General features: G+C 35.3%; 1 protein-coding gene across 4 annotated transcripts in view; it reads left to right on the top strand.

Moving 5' to 3' along the window:
• The window catches only part of LOC150092978 (cotranscriptional regulator ARB2A homolog), a 216,902-nt gene that overhangs the window by 92,733 nt on the left and 98,960 nt on the right, over positions 1-25,209 (top strand). For all 4 annotated transcript variants that reach the window (XM_090413574.1, XM_090413573.1, XM_090413572.1 and 1 more), the window contains exons 7-8: positions 8,633-8,771; positions 21,171-21,290. In XM_090413574.1, the coding sequence (XP_090269700.1) occupies positions 8,633-8,771; positions 21,171-21,290 (259 nt within the window). The remainder of the gene's footprint in view (positions 1-8,632; positions 8,772-21,170; positions 21,291-25,209) is intronic.

Raw genomic sequence — 25,209 nt, 5'->3', positions numbered from 1 at the left:
ATGAATTCTTCATGTTGGAGGCTTAATGGATTGTATACAGCACTCAGAAAGGATTAAAAACAAAATTTAATTCTTCCTATTTCATCTCAGTCAATGAGGCATCTTCAGGGATTACAAAAAAACCAATATAACATAAAAACAAATAACAAACATTACTAAGCCCAGCCATGTGGGTGACACTAAAGTTCTATCTAGGTGGTTCTATCTACATGGAATATAAAGTGGGACCTCTGGTGATAAGCGTTTCCCAAATCTTAGGAAGCTTAATGCAACCATATTTAAGATTTGGTTGATTCCTGAGAGCTGCTGCTGATTCTAAGAATAGTCTTTCTCTTTTGAATTTGCTGTGGTGGAGCATGGTGGTTTTTTCCATGAGATCCTGTGGGTTGTATCCAAGACATGGTCAGCCAGGCCTGACTGACCATAGTCGCGGTTGCAGATGTATGACTTATGTTCCTCCAGGCAGATAGTAGCTGATCTGCCTGTCTGTCCAAAGTACGCCAGTTTAGAGGAACAGGGTACTTTATAGACTCCAGGCACTGAGAGAGGAGGTAGCTGATCTTTTGTAGAGCGGATAAGGGTAGCAAGTTTGCGGCAGGGCTTAAATGCTGTGTGTAGGTTGTACTTTTTTAAAATCTTGGCTATTTTTTCAGATGTGCCACGGATGTAGGATATGGTGATGGAATTTTTAAAATCTTGTTGACGAGAAGGACGGGGAATGGGGGAGGAACGGATTAGTTTTTTTGATACTGTGATCGCTGTAGCCATTGGAGAGGAAAGTGCTGTGTATGTGGTTAAGCTCAGTAGTGAGGGCAGTTCCACTGGAACAAAGATTGTGGGCTCTCTTGGTAAGAGTTTTAATAATGCCATATTGTTGAGCAGGGTGGTGGTGGGAGCGTTTGTGGGTGTATCTGCCTGTGTGTGTGGGTTTTCTATATACCATGAAGGAAAGTGCACCATTGGGAAGGCGTGTAACTAAGGTGTCTAGTAAGGGTAAACAATTGTTCTTTTCCTTTTCCATCGTGAACTGGATTCTTGGATGTAGGCTGTTGAGGTGACTGAGGAAGATGTCTAATATGTCTGGGCCATGAAGCCAAATAGAGAACACATCATCTACATATCTTAGCCAGATAGAAGGTTTGAGAGGGTCTGAGTCAATTTCTTGTTTTTCAAAATCTTCCATATAAAAATTGGCAAGAGGAGGTGAGAGGGGGAACCCATGGCGGTTCCTTCTATCTGCTTATAAATTTTGTTCTTCTAAGAAAAATAACCAGAATAGATGGCAAAGGAAAAGAGATCTAAGATGCAAGACAGAAAAACGTTTTTCAAGAGTGTTAAGGTATCAATTAAGGGAATATTGGTAAACAATGAGGAGATGTCAAAGCTTACCAATATGTCTGTGTTATTTAAGGTTAAATTTTCTATGAGGGTTTTGAAATGGGTAGAGTTTTTTATATAGGATGTGGAAAGTCCAGTGAGGGGGGTGGGTCAGAGAGTTGGCCAACTGTTTTGACAGTTTGTAGCAAGGTGCATTAGTGGCATCTACTATAGATCTTAGTGAGGAATTGGGTTTGTGGATTTTTGGTAAACCGTATATTCGGTGGGGGTCAGGAACAGAAAGGTTTGAGTTTTTTCGTGATTTCCAGGGGCCAGGAAGACACTTTTTTAAGTAAGATATTTAGTTAACCTGTGTGTTAACTTTGTTAAAACACAAGTAAGTTTAATTTGTGTTTTTGTGGAGTCATGTTCTAGCGGGGTGTAGGTAGAGCGATCTCGGAGGATATTCTCCATTTTTTGATTGTATTCCGTGGCATTAAGAATGACTGTGGGATTACCCTTATCAGCTATGGTGATGACGATACTTTTTTCTTTTCATAATTTCATGAGAGCAGTGCGTTGGGAGGACGATAAATTACTTTTTGGGGGTTGAAGACTGGGTGAGGATGTTGGCGACGTCAAGTCTGATGTTGTCATTAGATAGTAAACAATTCCCTTAATTGATACCTTAACACTCTTGAAAAAAAAAACGTTTTTCCTTCTCACATCTTAGATCTCTTTTCCTTTGCCATCTATTCTGATTATTTTTCTTGGAAGAACAAAATTTATAAGCAGATAGAAGGAACTGCCATGGCCCCCCCCCCCTCACCTCCTCTTGCCAATTTTTATATGGAAGATTTTGAAAAACGAGCCATAGACTCAGCCCCTCTCAAACCTTCTATCTGGCTAAGATATGTAGATGATGTGTTCTCTATTTGGCCTCATGGCCCAGACACATTAGACACCTTCCTCAGCCACCTCAACAGCCTACATCCAAGAATCCAGTTCACGATGGAAAAGGAAAAGAACAATTGTTTACCCTTACTAGACACCTTAGTTACACGCCTTCCCAATGGTGCACTTTCCTTCATGGTATATAGAAAACCCACACACACAGGCAGATACACCCACAAACGCTCCCACCACCACCCTGCTCAACAATATGGCATTATTAAAACTCTTACCAAGAGAGCCCACAATCTTTGTTCCAGTGGAACTGCCCTCACTACTGAGCTTAACCACATACACAGCACTTTCCTCTCCAATGGCTACAGCGATCACAGCATTAAAAAAATAATCAGGTCCCCCGGTCTTCTCTTCAAAAAGAGTTTAGAAATGCCATCACCATACCCTACATCTGTGGCACATCTGAAAAAATAGCCAAGATTTTAAAAAAGTATAAACTACACAGCATTTAAGCTCCGCCACAAACTTACTACCCTTATCCGCTCTACAAAAGATCAGCTCCCTCCTCTCTCAGTGCTTGGAGTCTATAAAGTACCCTGTTCCTGTAAACTAGCATACTTTGGACAGACAGGCAGTTCAGCTACTATCTGCCTGGAGGAACATAAGTCATGCATCTGCAACCACGACTATGGTCAATCAGGCCTGGCTGACCATGTCTTGGATACAATCCACAGGATCTCATGGAAAAAAAACTACCATGCTCCACCACAACAAATTCAAAAGAGAAAGACTATTCTTAGAATCAGCAGCAGCTCTCAGGAATCAACCAAATCTTAACAAATATGGATTAAGCTTCCTAAGATTTGGGAAATGCTTATCACCAGAGGTCCCACTTTACATTCCAGGCCACCTACAACTGCCTTTAAAGGGCGCTCCACCTAGATAAGACTTTAGTGTTACCCACGTGGTTGGGCTTAGTAATGTTTGTTATTTGTTTTTATGTTACATTAGTTTTTTTGTAATCCTTGAAGATGTCTCATTGACTGAGACGAAATATAGGAAGAATTAAATTTTGTTTTTAATCCTTTCTGAGTGCTGTATACAATCTATTAAGCCTCCAACATGATGTCCTTACAGCACTTAAGCCTCTACACATGGATCCATGAATTCTGTTTCATTAGGATACTTTATGAATTGGATTGTTTGTTCCAACATTCGAAATTGCTCAAATCTAGAAGAAAACTGCTCAGTTACTGACTTTAGAACTTCGATAGATTGGTTGATATGTTGTTCACAATTTTTGGGGTTGGTTTTGTTAAAAAAAATTTTTCACTCTTGGGAAATACTTAAAATTGTTACTTTCTAAACCACGTTGAAATATTTTGAGTTTATTCTCAAAGCTCTTGATCGTGCCAAACATAACATCGACAGATTTTCCGAAACCTTGTAATTGTATATTAAGTTCATTCAGGTGCAATGAAAAATATGTGAAAAACATCAGCTTACTGAGCCAAGCAGAATTGTTCAAATGAGAAAATTCTCATTTGAACAATTCTGCTCCATGCCCTTCGTATTTAAATATAATTTAATTTCATTTAAACATTCAACAAACTGTTCAAGTATTTGGCCACAGTTCAACCATCAAATATTATTGTACATTAATAGACCATTGTACACTGATTCAACTTTGCTTAAAAGTGAATTAAATTCTCTTTTGTTTAAAGCCCTGGCAGCAATAAAATTAGTTACCTTTGTCACAATTCTCATCACATCATCCAAATCGTTTAAGCCTGATTTCGCACACAGTGTCTCCTGATGTATAATACAATGGAAACAAACCAGGGGATGACCAACATATTCTGTAAATTGTTTGATAAAACTGACATTATGACCAACCGTATTAGCCGCACCATCAGTTGTAATCGAAAATATTTTGGATAAATCTATCTGTTTCTCATGGAACGCTTTAACAACACATTCTTTACCCATCGTGTTTTGAGGTAAATTTTCTAACTTTATCAATTCCTTATGCATAGAATCACCGTGAACATACCTTGCAGTAATAGCCAATTGAGCTGATGACGTAATATCTGTAGTTTCGTCGAGACAAATGGAAAAACAATGGCATGAGTTCAAATCCAAATCTTGTTATATTTGATTTTCTATACTAGCATTCATTAATATAACTCTGTCTTTAATAGTATTCCTACTTAATGGTAACTCTTTCATGTGCTTTACAATAGCTTCCTTATTATGAAAGTCCTCAAATAAAAATGGTGCACACTTTACGATAGCTTCTTTAATATAATCACCATCACTAAGTGGTTTCCCATGTTCAACAATAGTATGTGAAATACTGTAACTTGCGGCTACTATATTTGAAGGTCATGAAACAAATTTAATTAAAGTCTCTGATTGTGATTCTGCCAGTTTTAGATGTTGCAATATGTATTTTTTGCGTTCTTCAAAAGTTTTTTCTAGGAGCCATTTGTGCTTAGTTTCAAAGTGTCTTCTTACATTCCAAGTTCTACTCACAGATAGCTCACCACACAATTTACGGAGAACTTTATTGCCTCTATCAATAACACCATATTGTTCAGTCCAGGCATCTTGGAAATTTCTTCAACTTCCTGTCTGTGATAATTTTAGTTTTTTATTAGTGCTAGCTGCCATTGTAAAAGGGTTCACAAATTAAAAAAGAGCACAATTATATATAGCGGTAATTAAGCAGTAATAATTAATAAGAAATAACAATTACTGGAAATGAATTATACACCAGCAACTCAAATTACTTAAGTGGCAGACCATGCAAGACTACCACTACTTCTTTCAGTAGGGTTGCCAGATTTATTACCGGTACGTTCGTAGCAACCTTGTTACGTTTTACTCTCTATCATGCTACTAAATAGCAGCTATTTAGTAGGTTTTGTTGTGACGTCATCATAAGTTGTTACTATTTGTATTATTTAACAAAATTTACTGAATTTATTGCAACTATAAAAATGTTTTCATTATTTACTCAGATAAATTCAATATTTAATGCTGCGAATTATATTTTCTGTTAAAGTGATTTAAATATGTTTAGAACTTGTATTACTCAGTCAAGAGACTTGGAATGCATTCATGAACGAATTTCACACAGAAGTCAAATGAAAACTTTAAGTTTATAATATATAAAGCATGTATTTATAAGTTTGTATCATATAATATTGATAATAATTTTTATAAATTTTTATAATATCATATGACTATGCAGAAATTATAATGATTAAGAAAGAAAAGTAAACTTAAACACTCGTTGTTTATAGGCTAGTTACAAAATAAAATAGAAATAAGCCAACTACAAAATAAAATAGAAATAAGCTGACTATAAAATATAATTCTTTCAATGAACCAAAACCTGCCTTTGCCTTAACTGAGAGTGATCTTACACGATTTATCGCAGTTTATTCATCAGAATACCAATATCTTTCAACATCCAAGGTGTGTCACCTGAAACCCTCAAGTGTGTCACTGCTGACACGCGTGTCATAGGTTCGCCATCACTGTCCTATAGCATCAGAGTTGCCTTGGCTTGCATTTCTTAAGACACGAGCTCTGCCTAAGAGTCTTTAGATTTGCCTTTTATGGTGAATATACAAGCTCCTGGGCAAAGCTCGTTTCTTTTTAAGTAGTGCAAGCCAAGGTAACTTCAGTGCCAAGCGTTATATTCTCATAAGCTCTGATCTATTTTCAAAACTAAGTTTCCATACACTCAACTATGAAATATGGATGGATTCATAATATCCCCTAATTCTATTCATTTATAATAGCCAAAATGAAGCCTTTTAGGCTGTTCTTCAATACCTAGGTATATTATCTATCAAAACATCAAGATTCCTTAAATAATTCTAATTAAAGATCACATTACCTTGATTCATGCACAAGTCTCCCAGTCTTAACATTTTACCCAATATTAGAGACTTAACAGATAATAGACCAATATATTGGAGACCTAAATAATAAATCAGTTTGCAAGAAAATAGTTTATAGGATGCTAAAAGTAGTCCTATTGGTGGGAGATCTATTAATCACACACTAGCCATTATTCACATACCTCTCCTTAAACTCGTTCACTAATGAAGCACTTACAACCACCTTTGGCAACCCATTCACCACCTTTCAAACAAAAAATCTAGTCCTAACATCCTTGCTAACTATACTTTTACATAACTTCCACTGGGTGACCCCTTGTTCTCTTCCTTCTTGCCATGTACTGGAAAAAAAAAAAAATCTTTAGTGTCAATCCTATAAAACCTCTTTAATAACTTAAATGCTTCTATCATGTCTCCTCTTTTCGCCTATCAGTTAATTTTTGAAGCCCACAGATGTCAATCTATTCTCATAGGGAGCATTTCACAGACCTGCCATAATCTTTGACACTTGCCTCTGGATCCTCTCCATCACTTCTTCATCTCCATGGAATTGGGCAGTTAAGAACTGTGTGCAGTAGTCCATATATGGCCTTAAAGCCTTATATAGAGAAACAATTTGCTTGTTAGTGTGTTTTTCCACAACCACATAATTTGATGTGCTGTTTTGGTTATCTTTGTAATATGCCCTCTAAACTCCAACTCCCTGTCCACAATCATCCCCAAGTCTCTGGTCTCAACAGTTTCTTGCAGTTCAGTTTCATCAGTAACTTGATGTATAGGAACGTAAGACATGATAATTAATAAATAATATAAAAACGGATTTATCTTATGTATATTTTTATTAGTATAAAATTTTCACCTTAGTATCACGGGCATCTTCAGTATGACTTTCAAAATAAACAAGAACAGAAACAGGTTTATTCAGCAATGACACTGTGAACTGAATATGATGTTGGAGCATCATGGTCTAATTATATTAAGGTTCTAGTAATAATAACTTTAATAATAAATATACCTTCACAAAACCATGTTCTCCCTTATACAGTATCATATTCCTATCCACCCAGTCCTGAATTTTGTCTTTCACCAATTTCCCCAATATCATCACTGTTGAATGCTGGTTGGCCTATAATTTCTACTTCTGTCTTGGAGTCTCCTTTATGCAATGGGACTGTTTTTCCCTCTTTCCATCTCATTAGCTCCTTTCCGTTCTAAGGCTTCAATTAAACAGCTTAGTTAGAGGAGTTGATAATTCCCTTGCACATTCTTGTAATACATAGGCTGATATGCCATCTAATCCCATGGCTGTGTTCATATTGATTCTGCAATATTTTAAACACCTCCATTTATTCCATCTTTATTCTCCTATCAGTTAATGTCACCACCTAGATTGTACACCCCTACAAAATGCTTACTCAGTAATTCAACTATTTAGTTTAGTTCTGTTACCTCCCCACTATCAGCACTTTTTAAAATCATCCTTCCATAGTCTTATATCCTTTAACTTGCTACATAGTAGAAGAACTCTGTAGGATTTCTTTTGGCCTCATCAGCTAACTTTCTCTCATAAACTTTGGTCTTCCTTACCATATAGATCACCCTTGTTGCTTGTGCCTTATGCTGCTCATGGGCATGCTGTTCGCTATTTTCTTTATAATCCTTCTACAACCTTTCTGCTTTGTAATTCCACAAACTTAACAGAAAATTCTGCATGTCTTGTAATCTCACAGGTCAAGACTACATGATCATGTTTTCCAGGCAGAGGCAGCATAACTAGATTGGTTAGTGTTAAGTTTTCTGCTACATGATCAGATCCAGCACTCTTGAACTTTGTGTACCTTCCATTGTATGTTGCTTCAGGTAGTTATTTTTCAGCAGCTGTGTAAATTCCTGTGATCATTCCTCCTCCCAATCTATATCCCCATAGTTGAAATCCTTCATAATCATTACTTGACCTGTACTCAGCATTCTAATTTGTGAATTCATGTCATCTACATTCTCCCTTAACAGCAGCCAATCAAATAGTCCTGTTGTCTTCTATCGCACACTAGATAGCCTCTAATGAACTTCTTTCTGAATTTCTGCTCTCCCTGTTACTTTTATATACTTTTACTCTTTTGGCTTTAATTCTTCTGGTATCATTAGCAAAACTCCTCTTCCCTCCTCCCATCCTGTTCCTTCTGTCCTCTCTGAAGATGCCATATGCATTCTGTTCTTATGACCATATCATCCTCAATCAACCAATATATATATATATATAGGTGTCAGCAAATGAAGTTTTTGATGCACAATATTATTACACTATAAGTACATCATTAATCCTGAGAAAATGTGTTACCTTTGCAACCTAGCGATTCATAATATGTATTACAGTCATTTGCATCAAGTTTATGTGATGTAGATTAAGCATACTTCCTTTCTTCATATTTCACACTTGTATGTTAATGTTTTTAAATTAAGTATTTAACTCCACATAAGTATGGTTTTTTTTTTAGGCTAATTATCAATGACTGTCTGAATAGTGGGACACAATTACCTTTCATCAAAAGAGCACAAGGACTTGGATACGGGGTAATAGTTCTCAACACTAATGATAATTGTAGGGAAGAAAATGGTGTAAAAAAATTTATAAGGGTAAGTATTATATGATGTTGTTGTAATCTCTTTCCTGTGGACTTGCTATATTATACACTATCCAATCAAAATTATCTGGATATTCCTTAGTAGTGGATATGGCTATGTACATCACAACCATGATTCATACAGTTATAAAAGGAAGCACACAGTCTTGTAATCTTCATAGACAAACATTAACAATAAAAATGGACTGTACTGAAGAGTTCAGAGACTTTCAACATGGCACTCTCATAGGATGCCACTTTTGCAGCAACTCAGTTTAGGAAATTTTTGTCCTGCTACAGCTCTCCTGATCAACTTTTAAGTGATGTTATTGTGAAGTGGAGCCCAGGAACACCAACAGCACAATCACAATGCAGTAGGTTACATAAAATCACAGAGAGTAGGATCACTGACTACTGAAGCATATGGTGCAAAAAAAATCTCCTGTCCTTAGTTGAAACACTCGCTACCGAGTTCTGAAATGCCTCCTCAATCAATGGCAACACAAGTGTTTGTTGGAACTGAATGCCAAGTGCCACATGGAGTTGAGTGGTATAAAGCTCATGAGTTGGACTCTGAAGAAGTAGAAACACATTCTCTGGAGTGATTAAGCATGCTTCACCATCTGGCAGTCCAACAGATGGGTCTGGGTTTGTCGGATTCCAGGAAAACACTACCTTCCTGAATGTGCTGTGCCAACTGTGACGTTTGGTGGAGGAGGCATCGTGACTGGTGTTTTTCACGGTTTGGGATGGGCCCCCCCCCTCTAGTTCCATCACTGGAACTAGAGGACCTATGAATCTTCACACTGTGGCCTATAATGACATTCTAGACAATTAATTTTCTTCTTCCAACTTTATGGTAGCAGTTTGGTGAAGGCCCTTTCCTGTATCGACACAATGTCCCTGTCTACAAAACAAGTTCTGTGCAGGAATGGTTTGATGAGATGGGTGTTGAACTTCATTGGCCTGCACAGAATCCTGATCTCAACCCCATTGACCACCTATGGAATGAATTCAAATGCCAATCATGAGCCAGGCCAAATCGCCTGATGTCAGTGACCAATCTCACTAATGCTTTTCTGGAAGCATGGAAGGGAATTACTGTAGCAACATAGCAAAATCCAGTGGAAAGCTGCTATAGTGGTGGACCAACTTCATGTTAATATCTTTCATATCAGTGTGAGAGGTGGGATGAGCAGGTGTCCAGCCAGATAGTTTTGATCAGATAGTGTATCTTCCTTTCTGTAATTTATTTTCATAAAGCAAAATATGTAACATAACTTCATTGGAAAAATTGGTCCATATCATTGGGTTTTGTTTTGCCAAATTCAAGAAAGTTTGTATAATTTTTTTTATACAAAAATTATAAGTTTGTAACGATTATAATACTATTTGTTCAGCAAAATAAAGCAACAGAAGATATAAAAGGGAATGAGCAGAGTCGAGTACTTGAATAACATAATACAACAAGTACTCGACTCTGCTCATTCCCTTTTATATCTTCTGTTGCTTTATTTTGCTGAACAAATAGTATTATAATCGTCATTTTCTGGTATGTACCTATGGGGGTGGGGGCAGAATACTGGTAGTCCAGCATAATCAAAGTTACATTATTATTGGTTTCCTGTCAGCAATTTTCTCCCAGATTGGTTTGTTATTTGTTATGTCTTCTATATTGTCAAATACTGCATATTTATGTCTTCTAAGCACCAGTCCACCTAGATTTGGGTCTTCTGTTTTTGCTATGAGGCATGTCCAGAAAGTCCATTCACAATTTACCTCCAAATAAGATATGGGAGAAGCGTTCCATTTTGTTCATGATGATAGTCGTCCAGCATAATCAGAATTACATTATTATTGATTTCCTTTCAGCAATTCTCCTAGATTAGTTTATTTGTCATGTTCTTTAGTATTGTCAAATATTGCATATATGTGTTTTAAGCATCAGTCTACCTACATTTGAGTCTTCTGTTTTTGCTATGAGGCACATCCAGAAAGTATGGGAAAGGGCTCGCACATGTGTGGTAGCACAGAATGACTTATCTAGCTGTTGGCCATTTTACTTTTGTTGCATTATCGTTTATCTTCTATGAATAATTTATAATGAGTGCTGTGATTAAAAAAAAAATCCCATCAGTTATGAGTCTTTTGGTGTTGATAGTTTTTGTTGACAGAAAACAATAGCACCGCAGAAATTCACCAACAACTGTGTAGGGTTTACAGGTCTGATGTAATGAGTGACAGTAAGGCTAGGCAGTGGTATTTGTTTAAAGAAGGCCACAACAATGTTCACAATGAAGAGCACAATGGCTGGCTAAGTGTAGTGACAGACAATTTGGTGGAAAGAGTGAACACGAAAATTTGTGAGAATCATCGCTTCACAATTATGGAACTTTCTTTTGAATTCCTGGAAGTTTCATGCTCAGTCATTCATTAAATTGTAACAGAAAAGCTGGGTTATAAGAAATTCTGTTCCAGATGGGTCCCAAAAATGCTGACCGATGCACATAAACAGCAACGAATGGAATCGCTCCAAAAAATTTTTGGAGTGTTACGAAAATGATGGAGATGAACTTTTTTTTCTCGTATCATGACTGGTGACGAAACATGGATTTCGTACACAAACATTGAGTCAAAACAACAATCAGTGTAGTGGTGCCATTCATCATCTCTGAAAGAAAAAACAGGCACTATTGGTTAAAAAAAAAAATGCCACTGTCTTCTGGGACCAAAAAAGGATCTTGCTTGTCAATTTTCTTCAGTGAGGAATCATAATTAATGCTGATGCATATTGTGAAGTACTGAAGAAATTTTTAATGATTCTGTTGTTGCCATTTATTCACTTCCCTAAATTTTCTGAAGCCCTGTGATCTTCTAGTCATTGATCAACTGTTTTATTTCTAACCTAAAATTTAGTTCCAGAAGTTAAAATTGCTTTGAGCACTTATATAAGATGTTCATCTCAGCTCTTTACTTCATGCAATTGATGCTAACTCCTAAATAAATTCATTAGAAGTCTGCAAGATTCATTAACTAAATTGAATAACTGCTATGCAAATTTGGTATGAAAATCAGGAATTAAAGTAACAGACTATGAAAATAAGCAGGAACATTGAAGATATTAGTTGCTTCCTGAATCTGAAACCTAGACCAAATAAAAAGTATAAAACAGAATCACCTATTTTGGCACAATTTTCAGTAAAGATGGCAAATTAGATATGGAAATACAACAGAATAAGCAAAGCTGGTATGATGGGGAACCAGTTGAATAAATTTATATGGACTAAAAGAGATATTATCCAAAATACCAAACTAATAGTATACAAAACAGTGTACAAAACAAAGCAGTTTTAAGTTGTGGATCTTAGATTTGGGTTAGAAATAAAGCACTTGACCAACTTGAATTTTATAAAGAAGCTGTGGAAAGCATGCAAAGAAGACTCTAAGATGTTATTGAGATTCCAGATTGTAGATTACAAGGACAGATTAAGAGTATGTGGACTGTGGACACTGGTAGAGAGGAGAAAGAGGGATAATATGATAGATATCTATAACCTTCTAAATGTGTGTTATAGGATATCAAATGGTTGGGGAATTTTGTGTTGTATGGAAGGTTGGGAGAGGACAAATGATTATCCATGGAAGTTAAGTTTGCATGTAAGAAGATGCTGATAAAAATGGTTGAAGAGAAACTTGGAAAAGAACAAACCAGGATAAGACCAAAAAAAAGTTGTCAGGATAAGATTTCTACTTTCAAACAGTCAAGATATTGCAGATGTATTGTAATTATTTGATACCTCTAGGAGATCAAGGACTCATCAAGTCAAGGATAAGAGATTGAGAAACAGTTTATCTGTTGAAGTAGAGAATGCATCTAGTGTGAATTTGAGAAGGTATGACAGCTAGTGTGGATGATATAAGGCCTTTCTTGGTGAGTCCTTCATTTCCTAGAGGTATCTGATAGTTATAATACATCCACAATCTTTTTTTGGTCTTATTCTGGTTTGTTCTTCTCCAAGTTTCTCTTCAACCATTTTTATTATCCTCTTCTCAAGTATACTTGCAGACTCTTACCGATTACACCCAGTAGCAAAATTCTTCTGAATTCTCACTTGCAGTTTTATTGTCTTTCTTTATAGATGAGTGGCATAGCAGTACTGTTCCAATCATCCCAAATTCAGTTTTCTGACCAGGCTTTCTATATTATGCAGTATAGCCACTGCAAAAAAAAAAATATATATATATATACATTTTTGAATATTTCTGTTCCAATATCATTTGCTTTTATTACCTCCAATTCTAGGTATATTCAAGTATAAGAAAACAGGAGAAATGACTGCATTTCTCCTGTATATTTTCTGCCACTGTTCTTTCAGTGCTTATCTCATTTAATATTTTTTCAAAGTAATTACTCCCTTCATCCAAAACATCCTATAAACATCCTTACCTTACCTTTGTAGAAAGAGAGGTAATATATACATTGCATGTAAGTGCCATTGTAAGAAATTTTATATATACAAACATGCATGCATATTTATCTCTTGGCTGTAATAGTTTTTCTGTCAGATTTCTGTACTGAAATCTAGCCACACAAACTTGATCCTAGATATATAAATTTGCCATGATAATTTTCTCCTATAAAAATCAATCTTACTTTCTCAATAATTTAGAAAATGCATCTTCACACTTCTGTATACCAAAAAGAAACACAATTTAATAATTCTTCTTCTTAATAATTCTAAAATGCATTAAATAAAAAAAGAAATATACAACAGTCTGAAGTACACTTTAACAACAACAGAAATTCACGTAAAACCCAAGAAGAAAATTAAATAAATCGCATTTTATCTGGGCCTAAAATATGCCAGGTAAAAAGGAACGTATATTTGGTCTTTCTGTTTTTGCTATCTTGTTGTTAGGTACTTGTTTTTATAATCTTTCCTCTCCCATTCCTTTTAAAAGAAAAATTTTGCTCATTCCACTTTAGATTAGCAGCATGGTTCCCGAATGCTAATAATGTCAAGTTCATTTCTATTAGCTTCAATTTTTAATGATTCTGTTGTTATTGCCATTTATTCTCTTCCCTAAATTTCCTGAAAACCCATATTTGTGTCCTAGTCATTGATCAGCTGTTTTATTTCTAACCTAAAATTCAATATCCTCTCTTAAATTCAGCTGCACTTCAAATAAAAACTGAATGAGGCAACTTCTTTAACTGTTCAGTAGGAACAATCATAACTGTAGATTTCCCATTTACAGTAAGAGATATGAGTGCTTAAACTTCAATAATGAAATCCTAGGTTTCAAATACTCCTGTGTTCCTCCATAAAAATGCCATAACTAGGTTCCACAAAAAAATTTTTGTGGAAGCTAGTTAAATTTTTAATCAAATTATATTTCTTTTTATTGGAAACAACTGTGGCTTTGTTGAATGTAAGTCTGTCAAGTTTATTTTATTAAACTTGTTATTTATCTAAAAACATGTAGTCTCAATACCAAAAGCTTTCTACAGAATTACAAAATTCAATTGGAAGCAGATTGTGTAGAGAGAGAGAAGGGGGTGGAGAAAAGTGATTGAAAAATTTAAAGTTATGGAATGGTATTGAAACTTCATAAGATTAATTAAGGAAACTTGACATTGTCAGCATCCAGGAATGCGTTAGCAGAGCTAATCTCAGGTGGTATGGTCATTTAAATAGAATGGGAGAGGAAAGATTAGCAAAACAAGTGTTCTCTGCCAGGTTGGCAGGAAAACGACCCAGAGGAAGACCAAGATATAGGTGGATTGATACGGTACAAAGTGCCTTAGACGATAGAAATATAAGATCTGATAATGTTGGAGTCTTGACAAGTAACAGACTGATTTGGAGGAAAATTGTAGATAGGAAGTTAGTAATGATGTAATTTTTTCATGTAGTACTGTCATATCCTGTACACCCCTTGAGGGTACATGGCAGGAATTTGATGATGATGATGATGAATGGAAGTTTTATTAAGAAGTGCATGGGCATAGTCTGTTAACAGCAATTAACATGCTGATGTTTTCAAAGTACTTTGTATAGGAATTTATGTAATCAAAGAAGTGAAGAGATTGGAAGAGAAGATTTATCTTAATAAATGTCTCCATTATGCTTTGTGAGAACTGTTATTTCTTCATGTTGTGAGGGAGTAGGATTATTTTGTTTCTTCTGTTAAATTCTCTTCCATTAAAAAGGGATGACTGAGATATGCCAGTACAAGGATTGATATAATTTAACTCCTCTGCTTAGTTCACTCAAGGAACTAACAATGTTGAAAGAATGCTTGAAGTTTAAGGTCTAAGGCAAGTAGGTGTTGGAATCTTTTAATAGGGTGTTTTGCTTAGAGTGTAGTTTGGTGATTTTTTTTTAATGTGTCTTAGACCTATGAAAGGTTTATTTGTGAACCTATAATATATTCATACTATGGGTTGGTATTTTATATACATATACAGCAATCCCTCAATTAATGTCTCCAATTAACGCGTCATTCTTTTTCTATGTTGTTGTTGTAGTTATAGCCCAGTGGTTCACAACCTTTTTCTAAAAACCCATTTCTATAAATTGTACCCCTTGTTTTTAAAATAGCTGTTTTTAAACACGGACACTTTTGTTCAGTGCCTATCTTAATGTAAAATTGATTACTTTACTTGTTTTTTCTGATATTACGGATTATATTTTCTGTACCCCTGAACAGCCCAGCATGTACCACTGGTTGGGAACTGATGTTATAGCTTATAGCCTTTTGGCTGTTTAGGGGCAACTATATATGCCACCATCTAGGAAAATGACTGAGCAAGGTGGTTTCCCGTTGCCTCCTTGCCATACTATATCCTATGACTGTACTCTGTGTGTTCATGGAGCCGGTTTGTCTGCTTGTGGAATGAAAAACCCCCAGATAAACTGCTGGAAAAAAAACCCTGCTGTCCACTCCCAAGATAGGCTAACTTGGCTATAGCTGAGGAAGATCCTTAAGCTCCTCACGCCGTCGACAGGAATTGAACCTAAGACACTCCTTCCTCAGGCATACGGTTGCAAAGCACAAATCCACTAGGCTAACCGCACAGACTTTTTTTTCTATACCCAAGTGTAATTAGTGTACTTATATACATCTTAAAAATAAATGTTACAGATTTTTAAAATTTTCTATCTATACATTTTTTATGGCTAATTTTAAAAAATCACTCACTGGGATGAAATAATTTAGCTATCGATTTAAAATATTTTACAAAGTTATTTTTAATGGCATACAGTACTTCACTATGTTACAAATTTATCACCAAAATTTATGTTGTCTGCTAATTACATAGCATTTTGCTGATCATATCTCGTGCCTCCTTTGCAATTGTTTTCCTTACTTATTTATTTTAAAGTATTTTCCCAACTTTTAATCATGAGTAAAAGAATTAGTGAGCAAAAAAGTGGAAGTGTGAAAAAGATTCGAAAAGTAATCTCACTGGAAGGAAAACTTGAAATAATAAAGAAAAATGAACAAGGCGAGTCCAGAGCAAAGATAGGACAAGAACACAAAATGGGTGAATAAACTATAAGAGCAATTTTAAGCAAAGCTGCTGAATACAAAGAGAAAGGTAATAAGGCTGCTTCATCATACATGCAGACCACTTGAAATCAAAGTATTATAATGATTGAATTAGAGAGACTTCTTTCAACAATGATTGAAGATTGTAACCAAAAACGGATCCCACTAAGCACTGACCTTATTAAATCAAAAGCATTAAGTTTCTTTGCAACCTTGAAAGAAAGTCTATCAATGATGGAAAGAAGAATTCCACGCTAGTGTTGGGTGGTATGAGCGTTTCAAAAAAAAAAGAAATAGCCTACATAATGTTCAAATCACAGGCGAAGCTGCAAGTGCAGATAAGGAGGTGGGCACAAGTTATCATCAGTTGTATGAAAAAAAGAAACAGAATGCCTGCCAAGCTACGTTAGCTCAATTCTGTGTTAAGAAAAAGAATAATTAATTTATATTCTGAATATGTTTGATTGTCTTTCAGCTTCATGGTTTTCTTTTAACTAGGCCCCAAGACATATCCTAATTCTTTTATAAAAAAAATTCATCATCATCATAACACTAATTACAGGTATAGACCATAATGGTCTGTTCTGGTCTCATTATCCATCCAGTATCCTTTCTTGAGGTCTACCCTGCCTTCTCTTTCCAGTTGGGTTATATTTTAGTATTTGATTAGGATGTCGGGTGTTGGCCATTCAGCTTACATGTTCAATTCTTTTTTGTTTATAATTGTTTAGTTTTTCTTCTATTGATTTTGTTTTTAGTTTCAAAATGTCTTCATTCCTTTTTTGATCTAATAATATGTATTTTGCAGTTCTTCTCATAAATCTCATTTCACTTGTTTTTTTTTAAAAATTAAAAAATAAAAAAATTAAGGGGTCAAAAAAGAAATTTGAGGAACGAATTATACTTTTTCCCATTGGTTATTATATTTGATTAGTGCGTTTTTGATTAATACGCCCGTTTTAAAGAATGCATTAATTGAGGGATTGCTGTATTTGCATTTTTTATTTTAAAAAAATTTTTTTTTTACTAGAACCAGAAACCCTGTTCTAGAGACCAAACATGGAACTTTTTCAAGCCACTTCAGGCCTCCAGTAAGCGGGGTGGTATTCTCACACTAGGTGATGAAATCCATATTCCACCTATGATCCCAAAATTACTATAATGTTATTTCTTGTCCTTTATGTTTCTCGTCATGAATTTGTTAATTCACTTGAGCTGATTGTACAGAGTAAAAGAAGTGGTGAACATTTTGAAGTTCTGGAATAATTTGGAGTGAAACCTTCCATAAAATAAAATTAAGGAAAAAACAAGTTTTATTAAGTTCATGGACATACAGCCTATTCATGGCAATTGATATGCTAATATTTTCAAGATATTTCTTACAGGAATATTGTTGTCTATGAAGAATAATTGTTGTGAATTCATCTCATTTAATGATTAAAAAAGAATTTATTTTAATATATTTGCCTCTATTATGCTTTTTAAGAATTGTCACTTCTTCATGTTGCTTTGAATAGTGTTTCTGTTGGTAAATTGGATGATAAATTGTTTTATCTGTTAAATTCTTTCTCTTAAAAAAAGAAAAGGATGACTGAGAAAAACTGATATCAATGATTATATATCAATCCTTGTACTGAAATGTACAAGGACTGATGTAATTTACCTGCTTACTAAGTCCAGTGTTGAAAATTTACTTACGTTTTACTTGGAATGCAGTTAATAGATTACTGTGATGTTATTTCTTAGTTTATTTGTTTCTCATCATGAATTTGTTGAATTCAGCTTAATGTACCAATTTATTTGTTATAAGTTTAATTTGAAAGAAAGTGTGTGAGAGAAAATTAATTATTATTATTAAGCGAGACCTCCAGGGAGTCAGAGACTCATCAAGGGAGGCCAAATACTACACACACCAGCTATCATACTTATTCTTGAATTCATTCACACTGCTTGCACTCACAACATCCAATGGCAATCCATTCCAATCACGCACCACCCTATGAGAGAAAAATCTAGTCCTCACACCCTTCTTGGCGGCCTTCATTCTCAGCTTCCAAGGATGCCCTCTCGTTCTTTCCCCACCCTCCATAAATTGAAAATTCCATCAATTGAAATCCTGTATGACCCTTTCAGAAGTTTGTAAGTCTCAATCATATCACCCCTTTTTCTCCTGTTTGCTAGTGTCTGCAGTCTACAAATTCTCAATCTGTCTTCATAATCAGTATTCCACAATCCTGATATCATTTTTAACACTCTCCTTTGTACAAACCAGGAGACCAGACCTGCGCACAATAGTCCAAGTGAGATCTTATCAAGACCTTGTAAAGAAGCAAAATAACATCCTTATCTTTCCATGTGAACGTTCGTTTCAGCATTGCAATTATCTTTTGAGTTGTATTTGCAATCTTTGCTACATGACCCCTGAACTTCAACTTCCTATTTATTAAGACCCCCAAGATCCCTAGCTTCATCAGTTTCTTCTAGCCTAATCCCACCAATATAATACGACATTGGATATCTAATCATGCCAAAGTGAATGACTTTACATTTACTGACATTAAACTGACACCCATTTTCCCATGCTCACAATTCGAGCCTATTCAAATCATTCTGATTTGAATAGGCTCGAATTGTGCTACATGACCCCTGAACTTCAACTTCCTATCTATTAAGACCCCCAAGATCCCTAGCTTCATCAGTTTCTTCTAGCCTAATCCCACCAATATAATACGACATTGGATATCTAATCATGCCAAAGTGAATGACTTTACATTTACTGACATTAAACTGACACCCATTTTCCCATGCTCACAATTCGAGCCTATTCAAATCATTCTGCAAAGACTGCATATCAGCAGCATTCCTGATTACCCTACCTATCTTTGCATCATCAGCAAATAACTGTATGTCACTTGTCAAATCCTTCCCAATATCATTAATGTACAGATTGAATAACAGTGGACCAAGCACTGATCCTTGTGGTACACCGCTTGTTACCTTAAACTTTGCAGACTCAGATCCCCCGTGTACTACTTTTTGATATCTGTCAGTCAGCCATTCTCTTATCCATGCTAATATTGTATAACCCAAACCCATTTTCTCCAATTTATGCAGCAGTCTGCCATGCTGTATTCTGTCAAAAGCCTTAGCAAAATCCAAAAGTATTATGGTGTATCCATTCCTCTTCTCTAGTTCAATGGTAACATTGTTATAGAATGTGAGCAAGTTGCTAAAACATGACCTTCCCTTAGTAAACCCATGTTGTTCATTGCAAAGTAGATATTCACTGTCAATCCATTTCTAAATGCGGGCTCTAACCAATTTTTCCAAAATCTTCACCGCCACTCCTGAGATACTAATTGGTCGATAATTGGATACATCAGTTTTTGCACCACCCTTGTTCAATGGAATTACCATACATTCCTGCAGAATCTTCCCTGTTCTGAGACTCATATTAAACATCCTGGTCAAAGGAATAGCCAGTTCAGCTGAACAGTCTTTTAGCACACCTGCTGATATCCCATCAGTCCCTATTGCTGAATTCTTATTCAGTTTCTGCAACAGTTCTAATACCTCAACCTCACACACCTGCGTTTCTTCATCTAGTGAAGTGGTAACAGTGAGCTCAATGTTGCGTTCACCTGGTTGATAGCTTTTAACAAAATGAGCACTCATTAACTGAACAACCTCTTCTGCATCTGTAACCCTCACACCATCTGGATTTAGAAGAGTTATTCTTTCATATTCATTCTTTCTTTGACTTGCAGCATATCGACAGAATTCCTTTGGGTTATCTTTAGCACGCAGTGCCAGTTTCTTTTCATAATCAGACTTTGCTTTTCGTACAACAGTTGTGACTATTCTAGCCTGCTGCTTATAACGTTCGTAACGGATGTCATCCTTATGCAAATGGTATTCCTTCCACAATGTCCTTTTCTTACGAATCTCTTGCTTAATAAGATTACACATCCATTTGACTTTTATTCTATTTATTCTTCGAACTCTCGGTGCGCATTCTGATATCGCATCATTCAAGTATTGTTTAAATGCTTCCCATGCACTGTCAAGATTCTTTCCATCCAGCAACCGATCCCATTCCACTGAACTAAGTATACTCCTCAGTTGGTCATAATTTCCTGCTTTGTAGTTCAGCAAGTAACCTTTTCTGAATGAAGCATTCATAAACTTAGTTACTTCCCAAGTGAGTACCGCATGGTCACTGTCACCAACTGGAGGCAGAATAGTTATGTCTTTAACTGAAATGCCCTCTGACACTATAATCAAATCTAACACTCTTTGACCTCGAGTTCCTTCGTTCACATGCTGCTTGAGGAAATTGTCCTGCAACAGCTCAATAAATGTATTATCATTCTTCTCATTAGATTCTACTGCTACCCAATCTATATTTAGATAATTAAAGTCTCCCATTATGATTACTCTTTTCGAGCTCGCCTTTTCTATTTGGTGATGCATTTCTTCATCACCAGCAACCGAACTACTAGGTCTGTAACAACACCCCACTATGTAATTTGTCTTGTTCATTATTATTCATTTATAGTTTAATGTCTTGTGTATATATGTTTACTAAATGAGTTTATATAATTACTGTAAATATTTGATTAAATTATTTATGTAGATACTCTCAGATTAGTGCTTTTGGAATATCCAGCACTAATTTCACTGATCATTTTTATGAAAATTTTTGTTTCTTATAAAAACAGATGTTTATTGATCAGTTTTTCATAAACTCTCTTCATAAAAATTATATAAATAAATCTCTCATTCATTATTAGAAAAAAATAATAATGGAATTACCTTGTCATCAACTACTGTACATAATAAATTTACTTTCTAGGGTAGTGAGAATCCAGAAAAGCATGCTATATATGTGTGGGAAAATTTTGTTCAGAAAGCAGCAGCTAAACATATTGCAGTTATTGCTCATAGCTATGGAGGGGTTGTTACTGTTAACTTGGTAAGTTGCATTGTTGGTTTTAAATAAAATTTTAAATAAAATTACATGTCTTATATGACATGTAATTTTATTTAAAAAAAAGTATTTGTCATACTCTTCATATATGTTTCAATTTTTGAGTGATAATAAATAATAACTGAAAAAGTCCTTAGAATATTACATGATTTTTGCACACACACATTTAAATTTACATCCTATACCAGGCCTTATCTGTCAAGTTTGGGTCCTAAGGCTTTCTGGATTTTGATCATCATCATCAAATTCCTGCCATGTACCCTTAAGGGGTGTACAGGATATGATACTACTGCATGAAAAATTTACATCATTACTAACTTCCTATCTACAATTTTCCTCCGAATCAGTCTGTTACTTGTCAAGACTCCAACATTATCAGATCTTATATTTCTATCGGCTAAGGCACATGTACCATATCAATCCACCTATATCTAGGTCTTCCTCTGGGTCGTTTTCCTGCCAACCTCGCAAAGAATACTTGTTTTGCTAATCTTTCCAAGCCCATTCTGTTTAAGTGACCATACCACCTGAGATTAGCTCTGCTAACGCATTCCTGGATGCTGACAATATCAAGTTCGTTCCTAATATCCTCCTTTTTAATATGATATTGTAATTGATGTCACCTGTTCACACCTCTAATCTTTCTTAGGACTCTCATATCTGCAGTCTCTAGTCTTTAGTCAAGTGTTTTACTTCTGACCCAGCTATTAGATCTGTAAGTTAAAATTGGCTTGAATACTGTCTTGTATACTGTTAATTTAGTGTTCTGACTAATTTCTCTCTTGTTCCATATTAATTTATTCAATTGACTTCCTACCATACCAGCTTTGTTGATTCTGTTGTCTATTTCCATATTTAATTTACCATCTTCACTAAAAATCGTGCCTAAGTAGCTGAAATGTTTTACTTGTTCTATAGGTTCTCCATTCACAATGCAGTTGATATTTCAATGTTTCTGCCTATTTTCATTGTCTTTGTCTTTTTATTGCTGACCTTCATACCATATCTATTATAACAGTTATTGAATTTAATCAGGGAATCTTGCAAACATATCCAATTTTGATATCATGTTTAATACCACTTTCCTTCATAATGTGATCCATATAGATAATGAATAACAGAGCGGATTATGTACATCCTTGTCTCACACTAGATTTAACATTAAACCATCTTCCTGTACTTCCTTCAATTCTAACTGCTGACTTAACTCAAATACAGACTAAGTATTGCTTGATATAATGCCCTATTGACACCATATAACTGTAGCATATTGAATAGCTTCTCTCTTGGCACCTTGTCATATGCCTTTTCCAGATCGACAATACTTAAATACAGATCTTTATTATATTCCCATGATTTTTCCACTATTTGTCGTAAAGTGAAGATCTGATCCTGACAGCCTCTATTTGGCCTGAATCCAGCTTGTTCTTCATCAAGCTTTTCTTCCACAATTCTTCTCAACAGTTTCTCAAGTATACTGGCATAAATCTTACCAGGAACAGTCAGTAGGGAAATACCTCTGTAATTCTCACATTCAATTTTATTTCCCTTTTTAAATATGGGTACTATTAGAGCTCTACTCCAATCATCAAGAATCTGCCCCTCTGTCCAGGCCTTCTGAACTATGCAGTGCAGCCACTGTAACACTTTTATACTAACATACTTCAGCATTTCTGGTCGAATATCATCTACTCCTACTGCCTTTCCACATGTCAAGCCTTTGATGGCTTTTTCTACTTCAAGTATGGATATGTATTCCTGACTGCATGCCTGGTCAGTGTTTTTTACCACTGTGCTGTCATCACTGCTTGTTTCATTTAGCAGTTTTTCAAAGTAATTACTCCATACTTCAAGGATATCTTTTTCTCCCGTTTTCATGTCACCTTTATCATCTCTAATTCCTTTTACAGCACTCTTTCCTCCATTCTTAAGCTTCTTCAACAACCTCCAGAATATTTTGCCACCTTCTTGATATTTGTTTTCTATGTTCTTGTCAAAGTGCTCCCATGACTTCTGTTTAGCTAGTTTTACAAGGTGTTTCGCTTTCTTACATTTGCTTCTGTATTCTCTAAGAGCACAAGCTGATTTATTTGCCAGAAACTTTTGATATGCTTTCTTCTTTTCCTTCACCGCCTCTTTAACTTCCTGTGTCCACCATGGAGTTCTGATTTTTCTATCCTTGCAGACAACCTCGCCACATGCCTCTCTATGCCTGAATCAATCAACTGTTTTCTTCGAGGCTTGCCACTGAATCTCCAAGATTTGGTTCCTGTTCTCAAACTCTTTCTTTCATTTTTTTTCTTCAATAATCTTTGTGTATTGTAGTCTACAATTCACATCTGAGAGCTGCTCAACTTTAATTCGCTTTAAAATTTCTTACATGTCATTTTTTTCAATATGAAATTCAATTTTATGCTGCTCAAGATTAAATAGTGATCACTTCTAATTTCAAATCCTCTGTACACTCTGATGTTCTGCATCAGAGAGAAAACTTCACTGTCAACAATAACATAGTCAATGAGACTTTTCTTATTCCTTGCCTCTTCTCTCCATGTGAATTTGTGCACATTTTTATGTTGGAACATGGTGTTAGTAATAACCAGTCCATGTCCTGAGAAGAAATCCAGTAGGTATTTGACATTATTATTAGCTTTACTCTTTTCTCCAAATTTTCCCAAAATATTTTTGTATGTCTGACAATCATTTCCTACTCTGCTATTTAGATCCCCAACAAGGACCAAATTTTCCTTTTTCATTGTGTCTGCCGCTTTCTTTAAAGCCTCAAAAAATTCCTCCACTACTGCCGTAGTAGAACCTTCTGTGGGACCATAGGCACAAATAAGTCTCGTTGTCCAGTTTCCCATTCTCATATTTGTCCACATCACTCTATTTGAGACTGCCCACTAAATACGAGGCTACAAAGATTAGCCTCATATTTAGTGTTGAATACTATGGCTACTCCTTCTTTTCCTTGATTGTCATTGCCTGAATATAACATTTTGTATTTATTGCTCAAAAAGATATCGCCAGTTTTTGTCTTTTTTGTTTCAGTCACCCCTATTATGTCGATTTGGTACTTATCTGATTCCTCAGCTAGCTCCGTTTCTTTGTCATTCAGGCTTCTTATGTTGATAGTACTGATATTTAACTCTGGTGATGTTGAGTTGGGGTGTGTTTTCAGATTTGTTCCAGTAGCTGACTTTTCGCTGTTCACCCTGGTTCCCTGGTGAAAACAATGTGTGCCTTGTTTAACCGGGTGACGCCCCAGCCCGGTTTTTTGTATTTTGGCCTATTCTCATTCGTTCAGTATCCAGGTAGATACCCAACAGGATGCACCACAAGAAGGTGAGGATTGGACATTAGGTCAGAAGCCCTGGTTGGTTCTCTGCATTCTTTTAAAGGCGGTCTCATCTCAGTTATACAGCTTTGACCCTTAAGCACCCCTAGATTTTGGCGATTTTTCTAAATTTTGGTTCTTTATGCAGAGAAAGTACAACACATGCAATCTAAATAATAAAACTAAGACATATTAAGGTGTATTTCATATGGCAAGAATAAATTATGCTGTAATCTGGATTTTAACTACTAAATATACAGTAAATGCTCCCATTCAGTTTTCTATAGTGAAAATCTACTATAAGGTACTTAAAAGGAGATTTTTTTATTAAGTTTCTACCAATTCATGTATAAATAATTACAAATATAAATATAAATCATAATTTCTTTTTAGTATTCATCTATTATGTTTTTGGGATTTCTTTATTCTACTAGTATTTTTCCCATTATGATTCACATGTGTTGTATGATCATTAAATTTGTACTATTTTTTTTTTTTAATAGAATGCAAATATTAATTGCAACTAATCACAGCTGTATTTATAATGTTGAGCTACTTTTTTTTTAT

The sequence above is a fragment of the Typopeltis vanoorti genome, chromosome 24 (genome assembly GCF_054136105.1).
Source record: "Typopeltis vanoorti isolate ZY-2024b chromosome 24, IOZ_Tvanoo_1.0, whole genome shotgun sequence".
Taxonomy (NCBI): Eukaryota; Metazoa; Arthropoda; class Arachnida; order Uropygi; family Thelyphonidae; genus Typopeltis; species Typopeltis vanoorti.
The sequence above is the reverse complement of the archived record's forward strand: the minus strand, read 5'-3'. Positions and strand labels throughout refer to the sequence as shown.